The 22,644-nt window shown below is 43.5% G+C and overlaps 1 protein-coding gene across 4 annotated transcripts in view; it reads right to left on the bottom strand.

Annotated features, from left to right (window-relative positions):
• TANC1 (tetratricopeptide repeat, ankyrin repeat and coiled-coil containing 1) overlaps positions 1 to 22,016 on the bottom strand; it is a 114,420-nt gene extending 92,404 nt beyond the window's left edge. Inside the window, exons 1-3 of one of the 4 annotated variants that reach the window (XM_075430906.1) lie at positions 21,764 to 22,016; positions 18,487 to 18,574; positions 14,310 to 14,373 (exon numbers count right to left, since the gene is read on the bottom strand). In XM_075430906.1, coding sequence (XP_075287021.1) covers positions 14,310 to 14,373; positions 18,487 to 18,574; positions 21,764 to 21,821 — 210 coding nt within the window. In that variant the 5' untranslated portion in view covers positions 21,822 to 22,016. Of the gene's footprint in view, positions 1 to 1,232; positions 1,288 to 1,473; positions 1,572 to 14,309; positions 14,374 to 18,486; positions 18,575 to 21,763 lie in introns of those variants that run through there. The other 3 variants (XM_075430904.1, XM_075430903.1, XM_075430905.1) reach the window with 3 other exon arrangements.
• Positions 22,017 to 22,644: the final 628 nt, after the last annotated feature.

The raw sequence follows: 22,644 nt of genomic DNA on the forward strand, positions 1-22,644 counted from the left end.
AGTAGTCTGGATGAGAGAACGTTTAACATGCTCCAATCCAGCACACCTCTTGCAAACTGTTTCACACCCAGCAATCACGGAAGCCCCTCGCAAGCCTCCCACATCCCCAACTGTCAGCTCTCCAAACAGAAAAGCAGCATTTGCTTCATCAGCCAGAAGGCACCACCTCCGAGGCAGACCAGACAAGTGCCACTTCCACGTTGTCACTAAGAGGAAACGGAGGTGGGCACAACGCAGAGAAATGGGTCGAGGGGACCTGCTCAGTACCACACTGGGGCAGATCTAAACCCCTTTATTTCCCCCCCGAGGCTCATCCTCACTGAATAATGCCTTCAGTTACATTCTGGTTTTGAAAACAATCATTTAGGACCCAGTTTATTCTCTGTCCTATAAATATGCATTATGAGGCCAGGGCAAACAAATCACTGAAATAACACCACCGAGAAATCCGAAAGCTTTAGAAAGTATGTTATAAAATACACAGTAACTCATGTATTCAAAGACAAATTAAATTACCATTTTACCATTCTATTCCTGAGATCACAGCAGCCCAACGCTGATGACCGCACGGGCAGGACCTTCTACTTCAGTCGCCAAGCCCAGGCCATTCCCAGTGGACAAGCGCCCCAGACCCCCAGTCCTGGCCTGAGTGTAACCCGCTGAACCCCTCCCTGCCCACCAGCTCTGCCCCCAACACCGCACGCACACCGCCCACCCACCCACCCAGCGACGCATGGCAAGGGTGAACGCCACACACCACCCACCCGCCCAGCGACGCACGGCGAGGGTGAATACCACAAACCACCCACCCACCCAGCGACACACGGCAAGGGTGAACGCCACACACCACCCACCCGGCGTCTCAGGGCCGCCCTCGCCGCGGCTGCCCAGCCCGGCTGCCATACTGCTGGCCAGACAGCCCCGGCAGGGCTCCTGCTCTTAGCAGCTTTTCCTCACGTTTTACTACCACAAACGAGTCACCGCAAAGAAATCAAGTTTTCCTGAAAGCAATTTTCTTCTCCGGAACCCCCGCCGATAAAGGCACGACAAAGGTACTGGCCACAGGCACGCGAACGCGGGCGCCGGGCCGGCGGCAATCCCGGCCGCGCAGCCAGCGCCAGGCCTCGCCCCTGCGGGAGCGCCCCGCGGAGGGCCCGCTCGGCCCGGCCCCGGGTAGACCCGCCCGCCCCACCTCGGCCCGCCGGCCGCGCTCCGCCCTGCCCTGCCCCCACCTGTGCCGGCCCCGGCCCCGGCCCCGGGCAGGCGCCGCCTCAGCCCCGCCGCCCCGCCGGCCGCCGCGGCAGCCCGACATGCCCGCACACGCTCCTCGGCCAGAAAGTTTCATTCGCGCTCCCGCCGAGCCCCCCGGAGAGCCCGGGAGAAGGGCACGCACCGGCGGGGGGGGGGGGGGGGGGGGGGGGGGGGGAGAGAGGAGGAGGAGGAGGAGGAGGAGGAGGAGGAGAGAAGGCTCACCTCCGCCGGCGGGGTCCGGCCGCCGCGCCCAGGGGCTCTCGCGGCGCGGCCCAGGCACAGCTCCTCCGCGGCCAGCCAGGCCCGTCGGCGGGAGGAGCTCCCTGGGCGCAGGCGGCGGCAGACCCCGCCCCGCGCACCCCCACGGCCGCCCCTCCACGGGACCGGCTCCGCGGGGCGGGCAGCGCCCGGGGCGGGGCGGGGCCGGCTCCGTGGGGCGGGCAGCTCCCAGGGCGGGGCGGGGCGGGGCTTCGCGGGGCGGGGCGGGCAGCGCCCGGGGCGGGGCCGGAGCCGGCGAGCAGCGGGCGCGGCGGGGCGGTGCCCGCCCCCCGCGAAGGCTTCGGCGCCAGCAGAGCCCCCTCGGGAGGCAGTGGAATTGCCGCCGCCGCCGCAGATCCCCACGGGGTGAGCCGCCTCGCCGCCGGGCCGCTGCCTGCCGGTCAGCAGCCGAGGCTCACGACGCCCCCGCCGGCAGGAGTCGCGGAGGACAGGAAGACGGGTGTAAGGTAGTGAACGCCGACCGCAGGGCGCTCGGACTGCCGCTGACCGGGCCCCAGGCCAGCCGGGCTGGGCAGGCCGCGCCCCGTGCCGGGAAGCGGCACCTGCGGAGGCAGCCGGGGCGGGCGCGCCGCACGGGAAGGAGAACCAGGCACCGACGTTTCTCCTTTGGCGCACGGAGCTGAGGTCGGCGCTGCCTGCGTAACCCCGATCAGCTGCATCAAGGTAGCCACCACAGAGCACTGTCTCTAGGGGCTTTTTACAGGGAGATAAACATCTCGCGTGACTGGGTTTAGTCTCGAACTGTGTGGGGTTTTTTACCTATTAAGACATAGATTTATCAGTGATGGCTGGAATGCCCTGAGGCGGGGGTTAGTCTCTTCTTGCAACTAACCAGCGACAGGACGAGAGGCAATGGCCTCTTGTCGCGTCGGGGCAGGTTTAGATTGGATATTAGGAAAAATCTCTTCACAGAAAGAGTGGTCAGGCACTGGACCAGGCTGTCCAGGGAGGTGGTGGAGTCCCCATCTCTGGAGGTGCTCAAAAAACGTGTAGATGTGGCACTTCAGGACATGGTTTAGCAGGCATGGGGGTGCTGGGGTGACGGTTGGACTCGATGATCTTGGAGGTCTTTTCCAACCTGTGATTCTATGATTATGAGCACAACAGTTAATAATGTTAGCAGAAACACTGATTTGTTGTGTTTTTCTCTCCCAACCTCACACTGCTTGCCTTTTCCACCTCAAATGCCCAATACTCCAGCTATTCCCCGCACAGACGCCAAACTGCGTGGCTTCCCTACACAGAATTCCTACAGTACAGTTTCACATAATTAATTAAAAAATGAATCCTCATCACACCAAAAAAGGAAAATGTAGCGACAATCCAAAATACATTTATAGAGTTTGCTTGGGCAAACTATGATTTATGTTCATATGAAATTCATCATGAAAAACTAAATCTGAATTAACTGCAAAATAATTATTACAGTGCCAGAGTATTCTAGAACATTCTCTACGCTATGCCTTCTTTTCTTTCAGTGCGCCTGTCAGGGGTACAAGAGAATCCATGCATGTGTTCAGACACAAGTTGCAGGCTTACGTACAAGAGCATCCTCTCAAGAACATTCGCCATGATTGCCTTGTATGGTATTCGAGGAGCAGAGTAACACGGCAACAAAGCCTCAGAGGGTTGCAGCAGCAGAGCAGCTGGTTATCTTACACTTCTTTCATTGCGACTTCAGCAGCTTATCAGCTGAAGACTCGTCCCAAACCAAGGGCAGGGCGCTGTGTGCAACTCAGCCAGCAGCTCTTCTTTCTCCCAGTGGAGAATCCTCTTAATCACATCCTCTGCCCTCCATTTTGCCTACATGATGAGGAGTAGGTCTGGAAAGTAAGGCATTTTCTCTCAGAGGAAATGTCTTAGTTCTGGCAGCCTTCTACTATTTTGTCTTTGTCTCTGAAATCTGGGGCAAAAAAATGAACTACAACTCCACCGTTCTGGGATCTGTTCCTCATCAGGTCCAGTGCTCACTCTTCCTCTGTGCATGAACCCAGAAGTTTTGAAATAGTATTTACAGTCAATTTGATTTAGGTCCTGCTGTTCAACAGGAAAGCTCAGAATCAAGGTATTTTTAACTAGGGCTTGATTTTAGTGCTTCCCTATTTGTCTCAGTAAAGCGATGCTTTTAATACCAGCAACATAAAGATTTTTGCTCTCATCATCAGGAGCTTCCTTCTGGGAAGAATTTAGCCCACAGCTGTTTTTCTGCTCTAACTGTTCTGCCCTCTGCTCCTTCCACTCATTTGGTCAGCTGATTTGTCCATTCCCAGCCACTGAAATGCTTTAGCTCCTCTTTTTTTTTTTTAACTCTCTCAAAGGCGATGGCTGTCCTCAGTCTCATACTTATCAGGCAAGCTTCTAGAGCTTCTTGTAGTTTTAAAGCCTTTTTTTTTACCTTTTTTTTTTTTTTTTCCCCAAACAGGATGCTTAGACCAAGCTGAAATATATCAGCAGTGTCCACTGTAATGCTGGGGAGTAAGGAAATAAGAAATCAGTCTTCTCACTTTTCCTGCTCAGCTTTGGTGTTGTTTATGTTAGTTTGGGCTTCTCATCCTAACCTACTATCTCAATTGTTTGATTTGGAGGGCTCCTTCACAGAAGACAATCTTGTACATTTTAGGAGCTTCCTTTCAGTGTAGGTGCTTGTGTCCTGTCAGATTAATTCTCATGCAAAATAACAATTTGGTAGAAAATTCTTGATTTACTGATTTTAAGAAAACAACTTGTTCTGTAGCTAGTAGAATCAGCACCACCTTATATTCAGCAGCTTTATGAATGTTGGATTTGCAGATGTCTAAGAAGGTGTAAGTTCCAATTTCTGTTTTTTTCTGTTAAAGCAGCATTCATAACGCCTACCCAGCATGCAGTTGTCCGATGTCTCAGTCTGCTCTTGCTTGTGATGCCACCTTTGCACAGTGGCAGAACAGCAGGAGGGAGTCTCACCCTAGCTACCTGTTTTCAACTAACACCATTTCATGGAAGTATTACTCTCAGTTGGATTTTACTTGAAATAATTCAACTGATTCTAAAGTTAGTGGGGAAGGAGAGGAAGGGGAACAAGCAGGTATGCACCCAGGGATTATATATAGGCGTATTTTCCCTATGAAACCAGGCTAGAAGCTGGTCACAGGGCTTTACAGGGCAAAACAAGAGTGAAGCTTAATACCAAGTCAGAAACAACACCTATGTCAAACTACTTTATGGTCCCTGCATGCACCAGCTTAGGTCTTGCAGTTGCTGTCCACAGAAGACACTGTACAGAGCCTCAGTAATTTCACTGATAGCACATCAGAACTTACCATTTTTGTGATGTTTTATCTCTTACAGTACTTGTTTGTCAACAACTCCCATAGGTGTAGATGCTACTTTTTGAAAAGTGTTAATAGGATAAATACTAAAAATAATAATCAGTGATATCAACTAAATATTCCAAATGTCATTACATTTAGTGCAATTGCTTTCATTGATAATTTGTTCCTGGTGCTCTTTTCTGTCCACTGTTTTCCAGCTCTATTTCACGTCTTGTCCTTCTTTATGCTTTGCTTCCATTCTGTCCACCTATTCCCAACTCTTTGCATCATGTACTTTTTAAAAAAAATTATCAGAAACCGACCTCTGTGTAAGGTCTGGTCTTGCAGACAGCAGCTTGGAGAACTCGGCATTAGCGTGTGCTGTTTGTCAGGAGTACACTTCTGAAAGGCGTAGGGAGGTAGGACAACAAATAAGCCTTATGATTTATCACAGAAATTGCTGTTCTAAAGTCAACGTGAAGGGGGGGGGGACGACACACTTATTCTCTGAATATATACTTACACCTGAATGATTTTCTGTTTAAGTGTTATTTCTTAGCCAGAATCCACATAGCTTCATTACACAAAACCAGATGCTGCTTTGAAAAGAGAGAAAAAGGTAAGAATTACATCTCCTACCTCACTACAGAAGCTGGACTGACAATGAACGCAGAAGGCTAAAGCAATTCTAAGTCAGAGGTAAAGCACTGCAACAGTAGATCTAAGTTACCCAACAAGTTTTCTATTTCACCTGCAGATAAGCATTACTTCCTTATTTAACTTTTGCATGATTTTTTGGAGGCTGTGTGGGAGATTGTGTCTTTTCTGTTGCTCCAGTGAATCAGAAAACCAGCCAGAGATGGATAGTAAACTTTGACTTTTGGATTTTTAATTACTGTTCAAGCACTAAGTGATGATTTGGCCACCTAGACTGCCTATGGATTGTGTGTGCCAAAATTAGCTTTCTATATATACAGCGATACATATATAAACCACTTAAATGAAAAATGTATACACTTACTTCAAAGAATTTGGTCCAATGATTGGGAGCTTTTATCTCCTTAGGTTTCCCGGTCTCTCTGCTCCTTCTATGGCAATTCCTCTATCATCTATCGGCACTCAAGCATTCCAATTTCTTTATCGAATCATTTGAAGAAAAAAAATACAGTATGATGCTAGAATATAACAGTGGAAGCAAACCTGCTGCAAAAGAAGGCACTAGTAACGTGTCCTAGAGACCAACCTCAGACAAGCTAGAATTTCTTCTCTGCCCTTGAGGCTCCCTCCCTTTCCTTCCCTGTACCAAAATAACTGACATAAACTGGTGCAAAGGGCAGGGTTTGGGTTTGTTTGGGGTTTTTTTAGTCTTTTTTATTATTACTTCCTTTTTTAAAATTCTAGTGTTATTCTATTTTGTTACAAATATTAAGGACTGTTCTTTAAAATGCGAATTTGTTTTTAATCACAATGAGCCATAAAAGCAAAACAGTGTTTGACCGTAAGCTGCATACACGAGCCTACTGAAAGGTTCTGTGTGAGCTGGGGAAAACACCAGAGGCGAGTAGTCTTTGTTGCTCCTTTTGAAAGGACCAGAAGGGTTGATAATAAAAAAATCAAAAAATTCTGAGTTGATTATTATTCTACCATCCCTACTAGCTTCAGACTTCAGGTTCTTCAATTCATGAAGTGTGAGCTTATCAGTTTAGAGCAGTACATGCATTTAAACCAGCAGATGCACGCAGCATATCCCATTTTGCCAGCCAAGTTTCTAAACTCCTTACAGCCAAGGCCTGCAGAGCTTTGGGACATTCTGCCCCCCCTCCCCTTTGTCTTTTTATTCATTACAATTCAAGGTAGCAAGGCCAATTTTAGTCTGCTACTAAAGGACTAGCAGCTACAGTTTTCAACATAGGCGGAGGGCTCTTCGTAACGTATTATGAAGTACTGTCTTTAGAAACCTCACAAGACTTTTGTATAGAAGAGCTCAAATGCACACACACTGTGGACAAGCAATTACATGCCTACCCATCTTTGGCATCTGTGAACAGCTCCAACAAAATCCCATCATTCTACATGTAGCTTTTTGACTTGTTTTACTTTTTAAGGTTGAGATCCAAGAATAAACAAAGTTTAAAAATGTCAGCTGTTTTTTTAATAGATAATTTGCTTTTCATTGTTTTTTATGTTTCGTGATAATAATACATAAAGAACAAATATTCCAGGCTTGTGTAGCTTAAAGATAGCTCAGAGTTTGCTCCAACTCTAACTTTGAAAAAAGATACCAAATACGGAAAATTTAAACTGGAAAGAATTTAAGAAAGTTACAAACAATGAAAGTAGAAGCTTGGATTTAAATTTTACAGTCAATCTTCATTTTAGTGACTGTTCTATTTCAGTATACAGTATATTTAGATGCATACTGTGCATCTAAAATGACAGCTATTATATAAAACTTTTTTTACAATTGCTTTGTAAAAGTATTAATTATTCCTTTATGTAAAAATAAGTTCTGAAGTAATCACCAGAAGCAAACCCGAAAGACAAGAGAAAAGCACTGTGTATAAATGAAGTCTGCTTCAGAAATTTCATCCCTTTATACCCAACTGTTGAATATGAAATGCTGTACCAAACTTTTCAATGTTGCCTGGTTCATGAAGCAATGAATGCATTCTGAAGTCACCATATTTAGAAAGGTAATATGAAAGCACCTACAAAACCAGCAAATCTTACTTAGCTATGTAAATTTACCTGACACCAATCTAGTATGCACTTGACCCTATTCCTTGTTCTGTGTTTCATTTGTAATTGACTACAGCTAGGAACACAGAGAATGGAGCAAGGGTAAGGAATCACTACCACTTTCTGCTACTATCTAGTTACACCCTTTGTATCTTCACAAGTCCTACAGAGTCATGTCCACTGTGAAAAACCAGATGATGCTTTCATAAACTATTATTTTTTTTCTCTTTGAAACTTTTTCAGCAGATTAAAATACACCTCCCTGTACGAAACTAGCTGTTTTCTGAGGCTAGCACAGTAAGCTGTAGGCATATAGCAACCCCTTGTGGCAAAAATAGTATACACAATAATTAACAACTATTGAAATTTCTTAAGCTACTCTTGATATGCGTCATAAACCTCTGTAAAATCTTAAGTGTTACCAAACAACTGGAGAGTTGGAGAGTCTCTCTTAGCTGGAGAGTCAGCAATACTCAGACTTCAGAATTGCAATCGTTCTTCTCTTCGATTGAAGAGTTACCTAAACATTGGTAGCCTGTTATAAATGAAGTGCCAGGTGGAAATTTCTGTTAATACAATTGTCTAAAAGTTTTTCATTAAAATTCAGCAAGAGTGGAATAATGGCCAGGAACAGAGTTCATGGCCAGGTTTTCCAAGAATAATAAACATGTTATTATGTTGAATCACTGTTCCCTGCATGGTTTTGCTGAATGAAGGGAAAACTATGATTGCTTTCACCAGGGAAGTCAAAGTGCCTTTGCAGCTTACAGTAGCTGACCAAGACTGAGAACAGAGTACAAGCCTGGTTCAGTAGTGTCTTCTGCAGAATGCTGGCAGAGCAGCAGCCCTTCAGCCGACAGTGGCGAGGACGAGGACAAGAAACAGTCAGACAGTGCTGTAGGCCTGGCAGCTCTAATAGCCTAAGGGCAAAAGAAATGGAACCCTTGTATCTGCAGAGAATCCCACCACACCTGCCCTCTTCAAAAGGATTTAACTCACAAGTGGCCCAAAAGCATGAAGTGCATGTTCCTCCAGCTAAACTAAATCAGCTGCAAGCTATCTGTCCTGCTCACGCTAAGTAGGAGGGGATAGTCTGGAAGATGCAGGAAGGGAACGTGAGGAACAGCAGCATGTTGCAACAATGGTCATCAAGGGCAGCGACATTTTCAAAACCAAGAGGTGCTTTACTGTGAGTCTGTTATGGGAGTTACACACCACAGGAACAACCACAATAGAAGTATCACAGGTGACACCAAAGAATTTTTACATTCTAGAAACACGCTCCTCTACCACTGAAACTAAAGACGAGCTCAGCAAATGCTTGGGCTTATGTCTGTACCAGTTACAACTTTTGGGTTTTGTACACCAGGGAGAGGTTACTGTGCTTGAAATGATTTGCAAGCCTGCGCATACTAGAGAGGAACAGGCTGAACAAGTATATCTTGGAAGGGATAGGGGCTTTAAAGAACATTTAATATTTATTTATGAAAATTAAGTCTTTTGTTATAGTTCTCTCTTATTGTAACTTCCCATATTTGCCCTGTGTAATTCTTTGCCATTTCATCTGCTGCAGTTTCACCCAAGAGTCAGAAGTCACATACTCTCAACGCAGATGTACACTTAACAGCAGACCCGATAGTTCATGCCAGACCAGGTAAAAGCTGCACACTGCCCAGTTACCAAACAGTTCTGTCAAGTGTCAAGCACCCCCCAGCCTGGGAGCGTCAGTGCTTAAAGGTAAAGACTTTTCCTTGCCCAAGAGGACATTCATCCCTGCAGAGGAGTCCAGCAAAACATGTGTGTGGTACTCAGGCTGTCAAACAGAATGTGTGACATTATGAAGCTCACCAGTGTGTTGAACCAATCAACATTGACCGAAATCTGTTTTCACTGCTTTCGTTATCACGTGGTTTCAGTCATTCCCATCTCTGTAAGGTGTTTTGAGGTCTGCAGATAAAAACAACTGCATATTAACTAACATGGTGTCCACCAAAATGATGAAATAAAGATCAACAGAACAAACAATTTATTGAAACCGTGCCATTCTTGTTGAACGCCTGCATCATTTGTAATAACCCTCAAGAAGCCTGAAAATACATTTCCTGCAAGGTTTTGATTTTTCTAGTAAGCCAACTGTATTTGTTCCTTATGTTCTGAATTTAGCTGTAATTCATATTTAAATAATGAAAGCAAAGTACTGAATTGAGACTTGAACTAAATAAAGGCAACTCCTTAAAACAGAAGACACAACCGATTCATCACAGTATCATCAATGATGGTGCAAACACAACCCAAAATGACACACAGAATGGAAGGCACAAACAGGATGAAAAACTAAGATGTCTATCATTTAGAAACTCAAAATTTGGTTTTAGTCTGCTGTTTAGCTCTTGTTATTACAAATATTATTATAGGCAGGACACCTTAACAGAAATAAATTAGAGAAAATAATGCACCTGTCAAAATACAACAGGTGAGTAAAAGACTGACTTGGTTGAAAAGGAAGTGCCCTTAATTAAATAATGTTCTTAATTATAAAATATATTTAAGCAGAAGAGTTTAGTTTGTCGTCTATAGAAATTTTCAGATTCCCTACAAATGACACAAAAAGTAATTATGAAATGCTACTTGTAATACCACCAGAGGGGACAACATCCCACAGAAGCAGGAAACGAAACAGATCAGTTGGCAGCATTTCCTGCTCTGCACTATGTGCATCATAGCAGAACAGGAGCTTGTACCTGCTTTACGTTTTCTACAATCATGAAACTGAGTTGATCAAAATTAGACCTGACTTCTTGTTAGGTCTTCTTTATACACCTGAAAATTCTACACAGGTAGAACATGGAAGATACTTTACATTAAAGCAGGCTTTCTGCTAGGCTCTTCGGAACCACCGCTCCATCACTCCAGGCATGTTCTGTACATACACAGATCCCAGGCACTGCTGCAACACGTGCCTGGATTCGTTCCTCCAGGAAGACAGATGCTTCTGAGAAGCCTCTTGGAGGCATATGCTGAGCCTGTGCTACCTAACTGCTGTTTGCTGATACAGCACAAACTACATTTCCAGAACTTCAGTTACTACTGTATGTACTTAGTTCATCTATATAGTATTGAACTTGCTAAATGCGCACTGCACAGAGTGGAATAGATGGCCTTTTAAACAGAACAGTTAGATCTATAAGCAATGACTGTATGACTACCTGATTTATGTCACAGAAGTAGTTTCCTGTAGCTACCTTCTACACTGAGCATGCCGTCCCTACTCTGAACATGCTACTTTAAACAGTTTAAGTAACATTCATTAAAAAAACAAAAAAGAACACAAACCAAACTGCAAAATCAAATAAGGATCTAACAGGAGAGAAGTCCGATCTTTTGGGCCATTCACTGCCACCTGCAGTGATGTTAACGTTAGATCACAATGTGGGTATTTACACAGCTGCAGTGGCGAAGCACTGCAGTACCAGCTCACATTCCCACTGAGCAACCTGCACACAGCTAGGATCATAACGTTTCCAACCATTCCAGGGATGCAGGATAGAAATAAAGGCTCCAGGTATCTCCGTTCCCAAGGTATCCCAGCAACTTCTCACAGCAGGGTGCAACCTACCACAGTCACCCATTTCTGTGGTGTGCCAGGACATGTCCCACCCCTTCCAGGCACCAGGAACGGGTGTTCAAATGATTTCTCCACTCAGGTATACGTCAAGCACAAACTGGCCAGAACAACTGGTTGTCTAGTTAATCTAGCATCCAGGGGAAGGCTGGGGATAACTCGGGAAAAGACAATCTTTTCCTAAAAGATCTCCTTTTGCATTAAATCCTTGGCCAGAATATAAATATCTGTTCAGAAGCAGATTACTTCAGAGAAAGTAATGTTCATAAACGCCTTCAGAATCAGATCCTATAGTTTTTCACTAGCCACTGATTTTCTTCAGAAACAAAAAGGATAAAGACCAGAATTACAAAGATTATACTAACATTCTTTCTGTATGGAGCATATATTAGCCATTGAGATGTTAGAGTGCATGGTGCTATTTTTGGCCTTGATAGCATGAATAATCATTTCACACAATGGACAGCTTTAACTCAGATCATGTTTCGTCATTTACATTCATATTGATACTCCTTTATATACAGCCAGCCTGGGGAGTGGAAAGTGTGCTATATATGCTACAAAAGCAGAACTAGCTGTTTTCCAATCCCGTACCTACAACTTAAATATCCGTAAGTATACTGCTGTTGTTGTCCATGATAACAGTGTCAATATCTTACAAGTAGCTACCAGTCAGTTAAAGAACACGGGAGAAAAAGCAAGGTCTTCTTCATAGGAGCAGCAGTATTTTAATTTTTCCTACTTATTCAAGGTATAACCAAATTACTTATTGCACATACTACTAATCACCACCTCCTGTGCTCATAATTTAATCTTTAATCAACATATAAAGTTATTTGCATTTTATGGATGGTTGAAATGAAGCAGACATTCATGTTAAGTGTTACCACTTAATTCTGGGTAGCCCACCTGGGATCCCTCTATTTAAGAGGGAGTGTTTCATATGTTTGTAACCAATTTCCACTGTAGTCATGTGGAAAGTGCACTATAAAAAGAAGCCTCATTGACACTATAAACATTTTTGAGCATCATCTTTCATACTGAGTAAGTCTATTTGGACTCCTTGACTACAGTTTTAGTGGTATATTCATCTGCAATCACTACCTTAAAAATAACCATCCCAGAAGAATTAAATTCAGAACAAGTAAAAAAAAAAAACAAACCTAGCAGAGACGAGGGCTTACAGTTTCCAGTACTTTGTCAAAATTCATACAGTAAGGGAAGCTGTTAGATTTCTTGGCACCGAATAATTATTGTACACTAGTAAAACCAAGTTAGACAGAAGCCATGATATTTTAATAAAACCGAGTACTTTTCTTATGAAAGTATTTTATTGTAACAGAAATACAGTAAGATACAAGGCACATAACTTTTGATCCTTTTACCACAGTGTGCTAAGTGCTATTTAGAATAGAAACTCACTTTTAAGTAAACATGAGTATTTTAATAAGTATCTTAACATTTCCGTGGTTGTTGAATTATGCAAATTCTTTTAGGTATGAACTTCTCCAAGGCAGGCTGTGGCTTTTGGTGAGCCACTTGTAATGCTGCTGCATGAATTTTGTGGCTCATCTGTAACATTAAAGTGGGAAAAAAAAGTTGTGACAGAATACAGCTTTTCTACTATTCTCTTCCTAAATTCCATCATATGAAAGTAATTTAAAAATGGCAGTAAAACGTAACTCCACAAAAAATTCAAACGATCAATACATAAAACCCATGGTGACTCTGTACATTTAATTACAATTTCTGTTTTCTAAGTGGTATTAGCCTGACTACCTTCAGTAAACTATTGATTTTTTTCCTCCCTTTTTTTAGTAGTTCACAGAATGAGCTGTCAAGATAAGGAAAGCAGAGCAAATAATCAGTATAGCAGAGTTAACAGTAAGTAGCTTCAAATTCTTATTTTCCTAGATTCAAATAATCATCATTACAGTATCTAACTATCACTTTCTGAACTACTGAGGAAGCTTAATGTATGAGATTCTGGAAACCAACAGGAGAAGGAAATGGTAGCTCAGAACACAGGAGACGGGGACAAGCAGACGAGAAACAGGATGAATTGTATCTGTTCTCCTTAACAAACAAGTCTAAGCAAAAATTCAAGATCTACATACTAAAGCTATAATCACATCTGTTGATGAAAGGCTTATGTTGAAATGATGCAACTGATGTTTTACCAGGCTCCATGGATGAGGAACTCTTGTACGCTTCAGAATCTAAAGACTGCATGTGTATGAAAAATAGATGATAACTGTCAGATCTTCAGATTAGCATGCAAATTTAAAGATTGCTTGTTAAATCAGCTCTTGCAAAGTGTAGGTGTAAGAGTCAGCATCAACAGCCTAGCAGGAGATACTGATCAGTTGTAAGCATAATGGTGAATAGAGGAGTCCATATTTGCAAAACAAAATTTTAAATGATCTTGTATTTTCAAGGGAGAAGCCAAGAAGATGCTTCACTATCTAATGTCAGGCCTCAGGTGAAATAGCTGAATATGGGGGACAGCGGAATATGCTGTGCCTGTTGTCCTGGGGATCACCAACAGTAGTTTGACATTAGTCTACCACCTTGGTATCCACTGTGCACTTGTCAGCAACACTACCCACCTCCTTCAAGAAGCTCTCTTTTCAACTTCTCTGGGTTGTACCCTTGCAGAAGTTAAAGCTATTTCCACAGTGGGATAAAGAACCGAAGACTAGGTTTTGTTTTGGGTTGCAATCCCAGCTTTGCCATGCCACAACCTTACTCTGTCACTGGTAAGTCTTCCCCACATTTCAATAAATCTAAATCAAAACACCACTTTAAGAAAAGGACACATCTTAATATCTTACTGTACTTCTCTGTAGCAGGTATATGTAACTGCCCTGGGGCTACCCAGTGTTAAATAGGAATGGAATCAAACACAGCAGAGTAAGGAGAGAAGGCTAGTTACTTTTTAGCCATCTAGCATTTTAGCCACACAACCGCTAAAGAAATCGATCATCTCAAGAATATTTAGTGGTAGATGACAAGCCTACAGATGTCAGATGACAGTAGTAAAAGGAAAATTCACTTTTTGATTTTCACATTTAGCTTTATGGAGAAGCCCTGACAAACACATATCTTGTTCTTCCAGATGTACTTACTTTGCTTAGCGCTTCTGCCAGCAAGACACCCATGTTCTGCGTTCTTGAAAAACTGGCAATAGCACTGTAAAGCAAAAGAAAAAAGTAATTCGCATTTCCATCTTACAGAAACACTTGTCACTTTCACTTTCCAGACTTAATACAAAACATTTTGTAACAGAAATTTAGGTGTTGGAGCTAAATCGTTTAATTACATCAAAGACTATATGATATTAAAAAGAAAAGTATGCTGCCTCAGAATACAACAATGCATAATCTGTGTTGAAGGCTGTTTTATTTAGATGTAGTTTTATACAAAAATCTGTAGATAAAATATGCTTAAATATCTCAAAAGTGGGTTTTTTTTTGTACCCTGTGGAGTAGCTTCACAGAAGCTGAGCACTGATATCCACAACTACAAATCTGACTTCATAATTTTCTTGCTTCCAATCTGACCCATGAAAAAAACTCACCCTCTGCTTTTGGGGAGTATTTCTTTTGACAGCAGCAGTTTGTATATTTTGCACAAGACCATCCCACTAACTTCTTCATATTCCCATGAAAAACAGCCATGTTACCAATATTTCACAAATAAACAATCCAGGGATATGAAATAATTTAGTTCAGCAACAGGAAGAACTGCTTCTGATGATACCATTATTTGCAGTGACATCTCTGTAACTTAAAATAGAGTCAAGAAAAATCGTTACTACCCTTCCACATGGAACCAGACACTTTAAATGTGACTCTTGAAAAGGCAGATACTGCTTTATTTAAGTTAATGATTCCGTAGATCAGGCAAGAGACACATTTCCTACTGAAATTTCAATTTAGCAATTGATAGGGTTTGCCACACTGACAAATGTAAGATATGTAGGATCTGTTTACACCACCAGATACCTATGACTACGGAAAAGACAGCAGCAAAATTACACAGACAACTAGCAATCAATGAAAATAAAAGCCTTCTAACTCCAGAAAAAACACAAACCAAAAAAAACCCAAGTCAAGTTATTAAAAAACAACAAAAGCCCAAGGACACATCAAACTTTGAACTGTTTCTCTTAAATAATGAGGTACAGCCAAATGTAACATCGTCAGAAAACTGTCAGGTAGGCATCTAGTTACTAACACTCCATTACGTCATATATTACATAGCACCTTTAGAGCAAGGATGCTTTTTTTAGCACTAAATTTCAAAGCTCAGCTCGTGCCACGAGCAAACTCAGCTCTGAGTAGCCACTTCAAGCTCTGACAGTGACTTTCCAGCCTATCAGATGATCTCATCTGAATCAGAAACAAAGGCCAGGAGTCTGTATACAATAGCTACAAAACTATTTAAAAGTTTAAAGTTTACAAAGTTCTCTGTGACTGCTGTGATTGCAGCCTGACAATGAAATCCATCATCCCAACAAGGTATGTATACTACATCGAGTAACCACTGAGATGCAGAGAACTAGTAAGCAGGAAAAAAGTCAGTGTTACTGGCTCAGCTTTGTTCCAAAAATTCTAGTTTAGGTTAATGTCCTCCCAGCCAGTGAGGAGAAAAAACCCACAAACAAAACCCACAGTGATTCCTGTAGCCTGCCAAGAAATAGCGTCAATATGTCACCATTAAATATGGCCAAATCTAGCAAATTTAAAAAGTTATCCAGCTGATTACAACATTTTAGAGGAAAAAATATAAAACTACACCTTTGTCCAAAAACTGAGTTCAGCTATCAGTTTAGTCACAAGCTTCCTTTTTAACTCCTGGCAAAATAATCTATTTCACAACGATGTTACCAGATTACAGTACTTTGTAGTGACTGTCAGACATGCTGATGTTATGACTGCAATGTACACACAAACAATTCAACTAAAAAGGAAGCCTTCCTGACAGCAGCTAAAGATGTTCAGAAACATCAGAGCTAAATCTCTTTATCAAAAGTAATATAGGCAACTTAAATCTCAGTGTGGAAAAACAAGTGGGAATCAGAACAAAGTTACCTGGACCACTTATCCATCCTGCCTAATCCAGACTTTTTAAATAGTTACCTGGGTCCTACAGAAACTCCACAGTATAGATGGCTCATTTTTTATAGGTAAAAAGCAACTGACATCCCTAAATCCCCAGCAGTGGAAGGAGTAATTCACAGCTTTCAGGATAATTCCAAGATATGCTTTACTAAAGACAAGATTCTAGAGTTGCTCCCAGTTTAGACAGGCCTCTTCAGCAAGCTATCATGAGGACAATACAAAGACTGCTTGAAGGTAGCTCTGTTCTTAAGAGAGTCAACATTTACTCTTGTTTTGTTTCAGTTTATTTTTATGCATAAAACTAGTCCCAGATCGGGACTACAGGAGAGGCATCTACATCCAGACAGAAACCAGAGCCCACTCCTACAGGTAAAAACATTTGCTTACGTTTTCATAGCAGGATGACAAAGTCATTTTTAAAGCAACAAGAGATTTGTTTCCTACCCATACCTAATCAAAGAATGCTCAACAGTTTCCAAGGGAAAAATGAATTGCAGGCTGCCCTCCTTCTAACGGGAACAAACCCCTCCCCTCCTGCTCTCAAGAGTCTACATGACCAGACTGTACTCTCCTCCTGGAGCTGGGCTGTTGAGCAGCAAAAATTTAATGTTATAGAGGACTAGGAAAAAGCATGCACTAGGTGCAGGAGCACTCACTACAGAAGAATTTCCAAGTTCTGCTCTCAACTTAGACAGAGAAACCTGGCTGGACAGGGTGCTGGGCCATCTTGTCCAGACCGTGCTTTTGCCATGAAACATTGGACCAGATAATCCTTGAGGTCCCCTCCAACCTTGTATTCTATGATTATTTTGAACACTGACAAAAGGGATAAAGGTACTAAATGCACACTAGTTACAATGCTGAGTGGAATTTTAGATCCACCTCCCCAAGCACAGTACTTCAACCATTCCATTTTGTCTTATCCCCACAAATGTGAAGTCTTTTCCTATGAGTATTTTTGCTATGAAACTTCAAAAGGAAGCATCTAGTTCACTGGTGCAGGCAAGTAACATGGCAAGATATGTATATACCATTTTTAGCTGACAAAAGGCTAAAATTCAGGTCTTCCATTTCCTCACAAGTATCCCTATCATCATCTGGAGGAGGATGTGTACACCACTTCCTTGCACAGCAAGGTCACAGCTATCAGGACACAGCACATTTGTTCCAAGAGCGCATCGATATCAGGCTCCTTTGAACAAAATCTTAATGCCACACTGACTAGTTTCTGAACGTCACAGCAATTATGAGGGGTGCTAGGTGCTCTGCAATAGCTATGCAATTCTAGATATGCCCCAAAAGAACTGCAGGCTCTTAAAGGGAACTTTCCGTGCAAAAAAGAAGGTATGTGGTGAGATAAGGAAATTCCAGACTACATAGCCACTGAGTTTAAAATTGTAATAAAAGCAAAAACATGAGTGTCTAAATCCTGTTTAGGCACTGTGTTCCATTTAGGAATTTGGACTCAATGCAATTTCAGGAACACCACAGGTCATTAAAATTTTACTCTTATCCTTAGATTAGACAACTTTTTGTTAAGAGATACTTAAGAAGCATGCATATACTTTAGAAAAACATTGTCTTTGTTTGAAAATGCTGTAAGAAAATATTTGTTTTGATGACCACTTCAACCAGTCACTGCTACCTTACTGTAAAGTAGAAGCATGCCTTCACTTTTAGACCAAAACAGCTTGACTAACCTTAAGAACTAGGAAACAGAAAAAGCCAAATTAGATTTCAGATTGAAATAGGAGATGCAGCCTATACAGGAGATAACAGACTCTTTGTGGGGTGTGGGAGATGGGGGTTTAATTTCCTTCAGAACAACGACAGCCTAAAATTCATTCTTATTTCATTGTAAACTGTTTGATCATTACTTTATCGGGTACAGGTAGGCAACACATTGTTTTAATTTCTGCTCTGTAACACATGACAATAGAGAAGAGATTCAGCCTTTGTCTTTCTTGCAAGGCATTGTCCTTAGGTTTTGAACCTAGGTTTGTCCTTTTGTTTTGCAGTAGATGATTACCTCAAATTTGCCTTTTATTTATAAATTGTACAAGTTAATTCAAGAAGTAAACTCTTCAAGTTTAAGAGCTGTTTTTGTTTTCAGCCTTCAGCCCAACACCTATGAACTTTAGCTATGGGGCTGGGAGGAGAAAGCCGTGCGGTGCAGTACCTTGTCTTTTCTTTTCCTGGAGGTTTAGCATGTTTCTCAACAGGTCCATTTTCTTGCTTCTTAGACACTCGCATACCCCCAGCTTTGACTGCAAGAAGAAAATACAACTTATGTAAAAATATCTACAGAATTACATACTATACTACACACACACTTAGAGAAGAAAAAAAATACTTATACCCCAGATAATTGTTAACAAGAAATCATCTTTCAATATTTAACTCTATACTTCACTTTTAAACACACACACACAAACACAGACAGAAGTAAGCCAAAGAGACCCACCAAAGCCTTTAAACTTCTGTGTCATAGCACACTCAAATCAACTTCCAAATACCAGAACCAAGAAGTTAGGAGTGGTTTTGGTCACTGCTAGCTACATTAAATCTTAATGCCTTATTATGTCAATATGCATTCTTCTCCCCTAAATGTCAGCTGTAATAGTTTGCATTTTAAACTTTAAAAAAGCAGAACAAACCAACCTCTAAACAATTTCAGGTTTTCAAACAATGTCACTAACAGGAATAAAGGTTTCATGATTTGCTCAAGGTATTCTAGAATAAACCTAATAATGCAGACAAGAACCAGCTGCATACTTATCTTGTACTTGTGTTCTAACAAGTTTAATTATATTTTATTAAGATACCTGCCAATTACAAAACTAATTAGCACTAATTAAGCTACAGGCAACCTAACAATAACAATTTAAGTACTAAGGCATGTCAGAAAATCCAATTCTGAACAAAGAACATGTAAAGTTATCTAAAACGTCTTGTTGAAAGAAATATTTTCTCCCTATTCATGAGGGGTTTTTTAAGTTTTAAAACTGTGAGTAAGAAAGAACAAACTTGCTGTGTATTTCCCATTATTTAAAGACGTTTCTTCATCTTTCAGCAAGGTTCCTTATTATAATGAATAATAAAGACTAGAGTTTTCAAACTCCAATATTTTGGGATAGGAGTGAATAGGAAATGGAGAAAAGTTTCAAGAATTACTCAGCTAAATAGCATGAGAAATGTATTAGGCCATTTTTGGGTGAGCAGATATGTCCCTCTGTGACCAACACCCAATGCAAATTGGTGATAACACCTAACTGATCAATGAAAAGCCTCCTCTGAAATGGAAGCGTCAACCATTTCCAATTATCTACCAGTAAAGAGAATCCAGATTCTAAATACCCTCAGCTCACAAGGTGTGAAACTCATGTCTTTGTAAGGGGGAATTAACATGAGAGGTATCATTTTAAGTAAGACTAGCAAAGGTTTAAAAAAAAAAAAAAAAAAGAAAAAAAAAAAGAGTAACACAAAAAACCCCTGGAATATTTCAAGATCTCAGACTCATCTCTTCTTGACGTCACGTCCCCTTTATAACAAGTTCATCCAGAACACCAGTATAAGTTATCCCAAGTATTCTTCCAGAGCTTGTTAGGTGCTCAGATTTTTTTGGCTTTTTAGGAATGAGTCTAATGGCAAATGGGAACCCAACTAAAATTCTGAAGTAAATAAAAACCGTAACTGAACTGAGATCCATGACTTTTGGTTTGGGACCTTCACCAAGCACACACGTGCAGGACTGGTGATTTCTAGATACAAGCTTTTTTTATAGTTTTCATTTAGCAGGGTGAAGATATCCAGACACACAGGGAGGCAAAAACATTTTGACACTACGAAGCTTTACAAAAAGCACAAAAGGGAGCTAGGGACAGGAAGGAGAGAGATAACCAAAATGAGAAAAGATCTTTAAACACTAAGTGGCCAACCAGGAATTGTGTCGAGTACAACAAGCCCACAGAAGAAAGTTATTTATAATAATTACAAATAATGCATGACTTATTTCAGTCTTTTCACTGTCTTGAAAATAGCTCCTAGTAGCAGCTGTCAAACCTGCTGAAACACATCCATGGCAGTGGAAGACTTAAATATGGATGCTTCTGGAATGCACCAGAAAGCTGTTTTGTAATTTCTTTTTTTCACAGCACTTAAGAGAGATGTCAAAGTTTTAATAGAGTGTTGAATTTTTGGATTTTTTTTATGTGTCTTGTTAGCCATGTAATCTAACAGTGAAGAGTTAATAACTAAGTGCCAAAATCTTTACTAATTTCCATATTAAAAACACTATGAAGAAGGAACAAAAAAAAAAAAGAAAAAACTAACTGCCTTCTTACACCCCCCCCCCCCAAAAAAAAACAAAACCAAAATAACCAAAAAAACAAAACCCAAACTGAAAACAACGGCACTGAGCTCTGTTGAATCCCGAGGTTACTGATGGGTACTATGGTCAGAATAAAGGCGCCCACCTTCAACTGGCTTTGTTCACGAAGAGCGTAGTTGAAACAACTCATTCCCTGCCACCCCTACTCCTCTGCCAGACGGTCACCTCCACTACAGCAACAGACGAACCTTGCCAAGATGCCCTCTACTGTCACGTAAATTCACAATAACCAGCACCGACACTCGGTCACCGGCTGTACCGGTGTAAAGGCCCTCTCAGGTGCAACTCAACTGTCCCCACTCCGCACGAGGGGCGAACAGGCAGGCACAGGAGCCCGTCACCGTCCAGGCACGCGCTACAGGCCAAGCCCCGGGCCGCTACAGCTGCCCCGTGACAGGGCAGAGGTCAGAGCGCCGTGTCCAGCGCTCCTCACCCTGCACCCAACGGCACCGCTCAGCCAGAGGAAGAGCTCCAAGGAAGGGCGGGGAGAACACACATGCACAAGAAGTTTTTCACGTTACGATAGGAGACGAGGAATAAGACTGGAACACTAAAACACCCCACTTCATCAGAACACCGATACAGACCACAACAGCCCACTGTTCACGCCCGGGCGAGCCGAGCTCCCGCGGACGCCCCACGCGTGCTCCTCCCGGAGAGTGTCCGGGCCCGGCGGCGGCAGGAGAAGTGGACGCGGCGGCCACGACCGCTTGGCGCCCACCGGCCCCCGCCCTCCTCTCGCTGCCGGCGCCGCTCCACAGCCCCTCAGGCCTCGGCAGGGGCGGCAGCGCCGGCTGCGGCCGGGCAGCGCGGCCGTCCCGGCGCTGCCTCGAACGCTACCGGAAGCCGCGTCTGTGGAGGACGGCTGACCCCGGAGACCCGCCAGGCTGCCCGCGGGTCCGCCGTCGCACGGCAGCCCTCGGGCACGGGGGGAGCCGCCGTCCCTCCGCTCACAGCGGGGCCGCCGCCGGCTGCGGGACAGCGGCCGCCGCGGGGCGGGAGCGCCTCTCTCACCGCCCCCCTCCCCGCGCAGGGAGCCCGCGGCAGCCCCAGCCCTAGGCCCTACCTGCGGGAGGGCGCCCACCCCGCGGCGGCAAGGGCAGAACGCGCCTTCTCCGCACCATGGCGGAGCAGAAGACGCCAGGCAGGGCAGCGGCAGGAGAGCAGCACGAGGGGCCGCGCAGCACCGCCCTTCTGAGGAGGCGCGGTAGGGCGGAGGCGGGCGGCGGCAGCGTCTCCCGTCAGGTAGCGCTGCGTGAGGCGCGGCGGGCGGGGGCGGCTCCCGTCAGGTAGCGCTGCGTGAGGCGCGGCGAGCGGGCGGCTCCCGTCAGGTAGCGCTGCGTGAGGCGCGGCGAGCGGGCGCGCATCGCCCGGGGCGGGGAGGCCGGCGGGAGGGGTGGGCAGGCGCTGGTGGCAGCGGGCGGAGAGGAGCAGTGGTGACGGGGCCGTAGCGGCTGGCGCGGCGTTCTGTTCCAGCAGTTTAACGCGGTATTGAACCCCCTGCAGCTGCTGACGGAGCGGGCAGCGCTGAAAACACGGGGGCTGCGGCGCTGCAGCGTGAGGGCATCGCGTAAGTCAGGCGAGAAGGAGGAAGGGACTGACTACATGAAGAAAACTCTCCGTATGAGGGGTTGGTATTAGACTGACTGCTGTCGCATCTCACTCTGGTGGAAACCTCCACCGCCTCAGTCAGCCGTCATCCAGGTCGACCTCTCTTTATTCCTTTTTTTTTTTTTTGTCATGCTTGTTCATCACAGACTTTTTAAATAACTGCTGTAGACTCAAAGTTGCCTTCAGCCTATTTTGCTTTCTGTGGTACTTCACCTAAAATTTTTCACACTTGTGTCTCAAGTTTTTTACTGTTGTTTTTGGAATTTGATTTGTTGTCAAATTTTTTACTGGGTTTCCTACAGAATCCAAGGTTATGTGTTCAGCTTGTGTGCTCTG

The sequence above is a fragment of the Opisthocomus hoazin genome, chromosome 9 (assembly GCF_030867145.1).
Source record: "Opisthocomus hoazin isolate bOpiHoa1 chromosome 9, bOpiHoa1.hap1, whole genome shotgun sequence".
Classification (NCBI taxonomy): Eukaryota; Metazoa; Chordata; class Aves; order Opisthocomiformes; family Opisthocomidae; genus Opisthocomus; species Opisthocomus hoazin.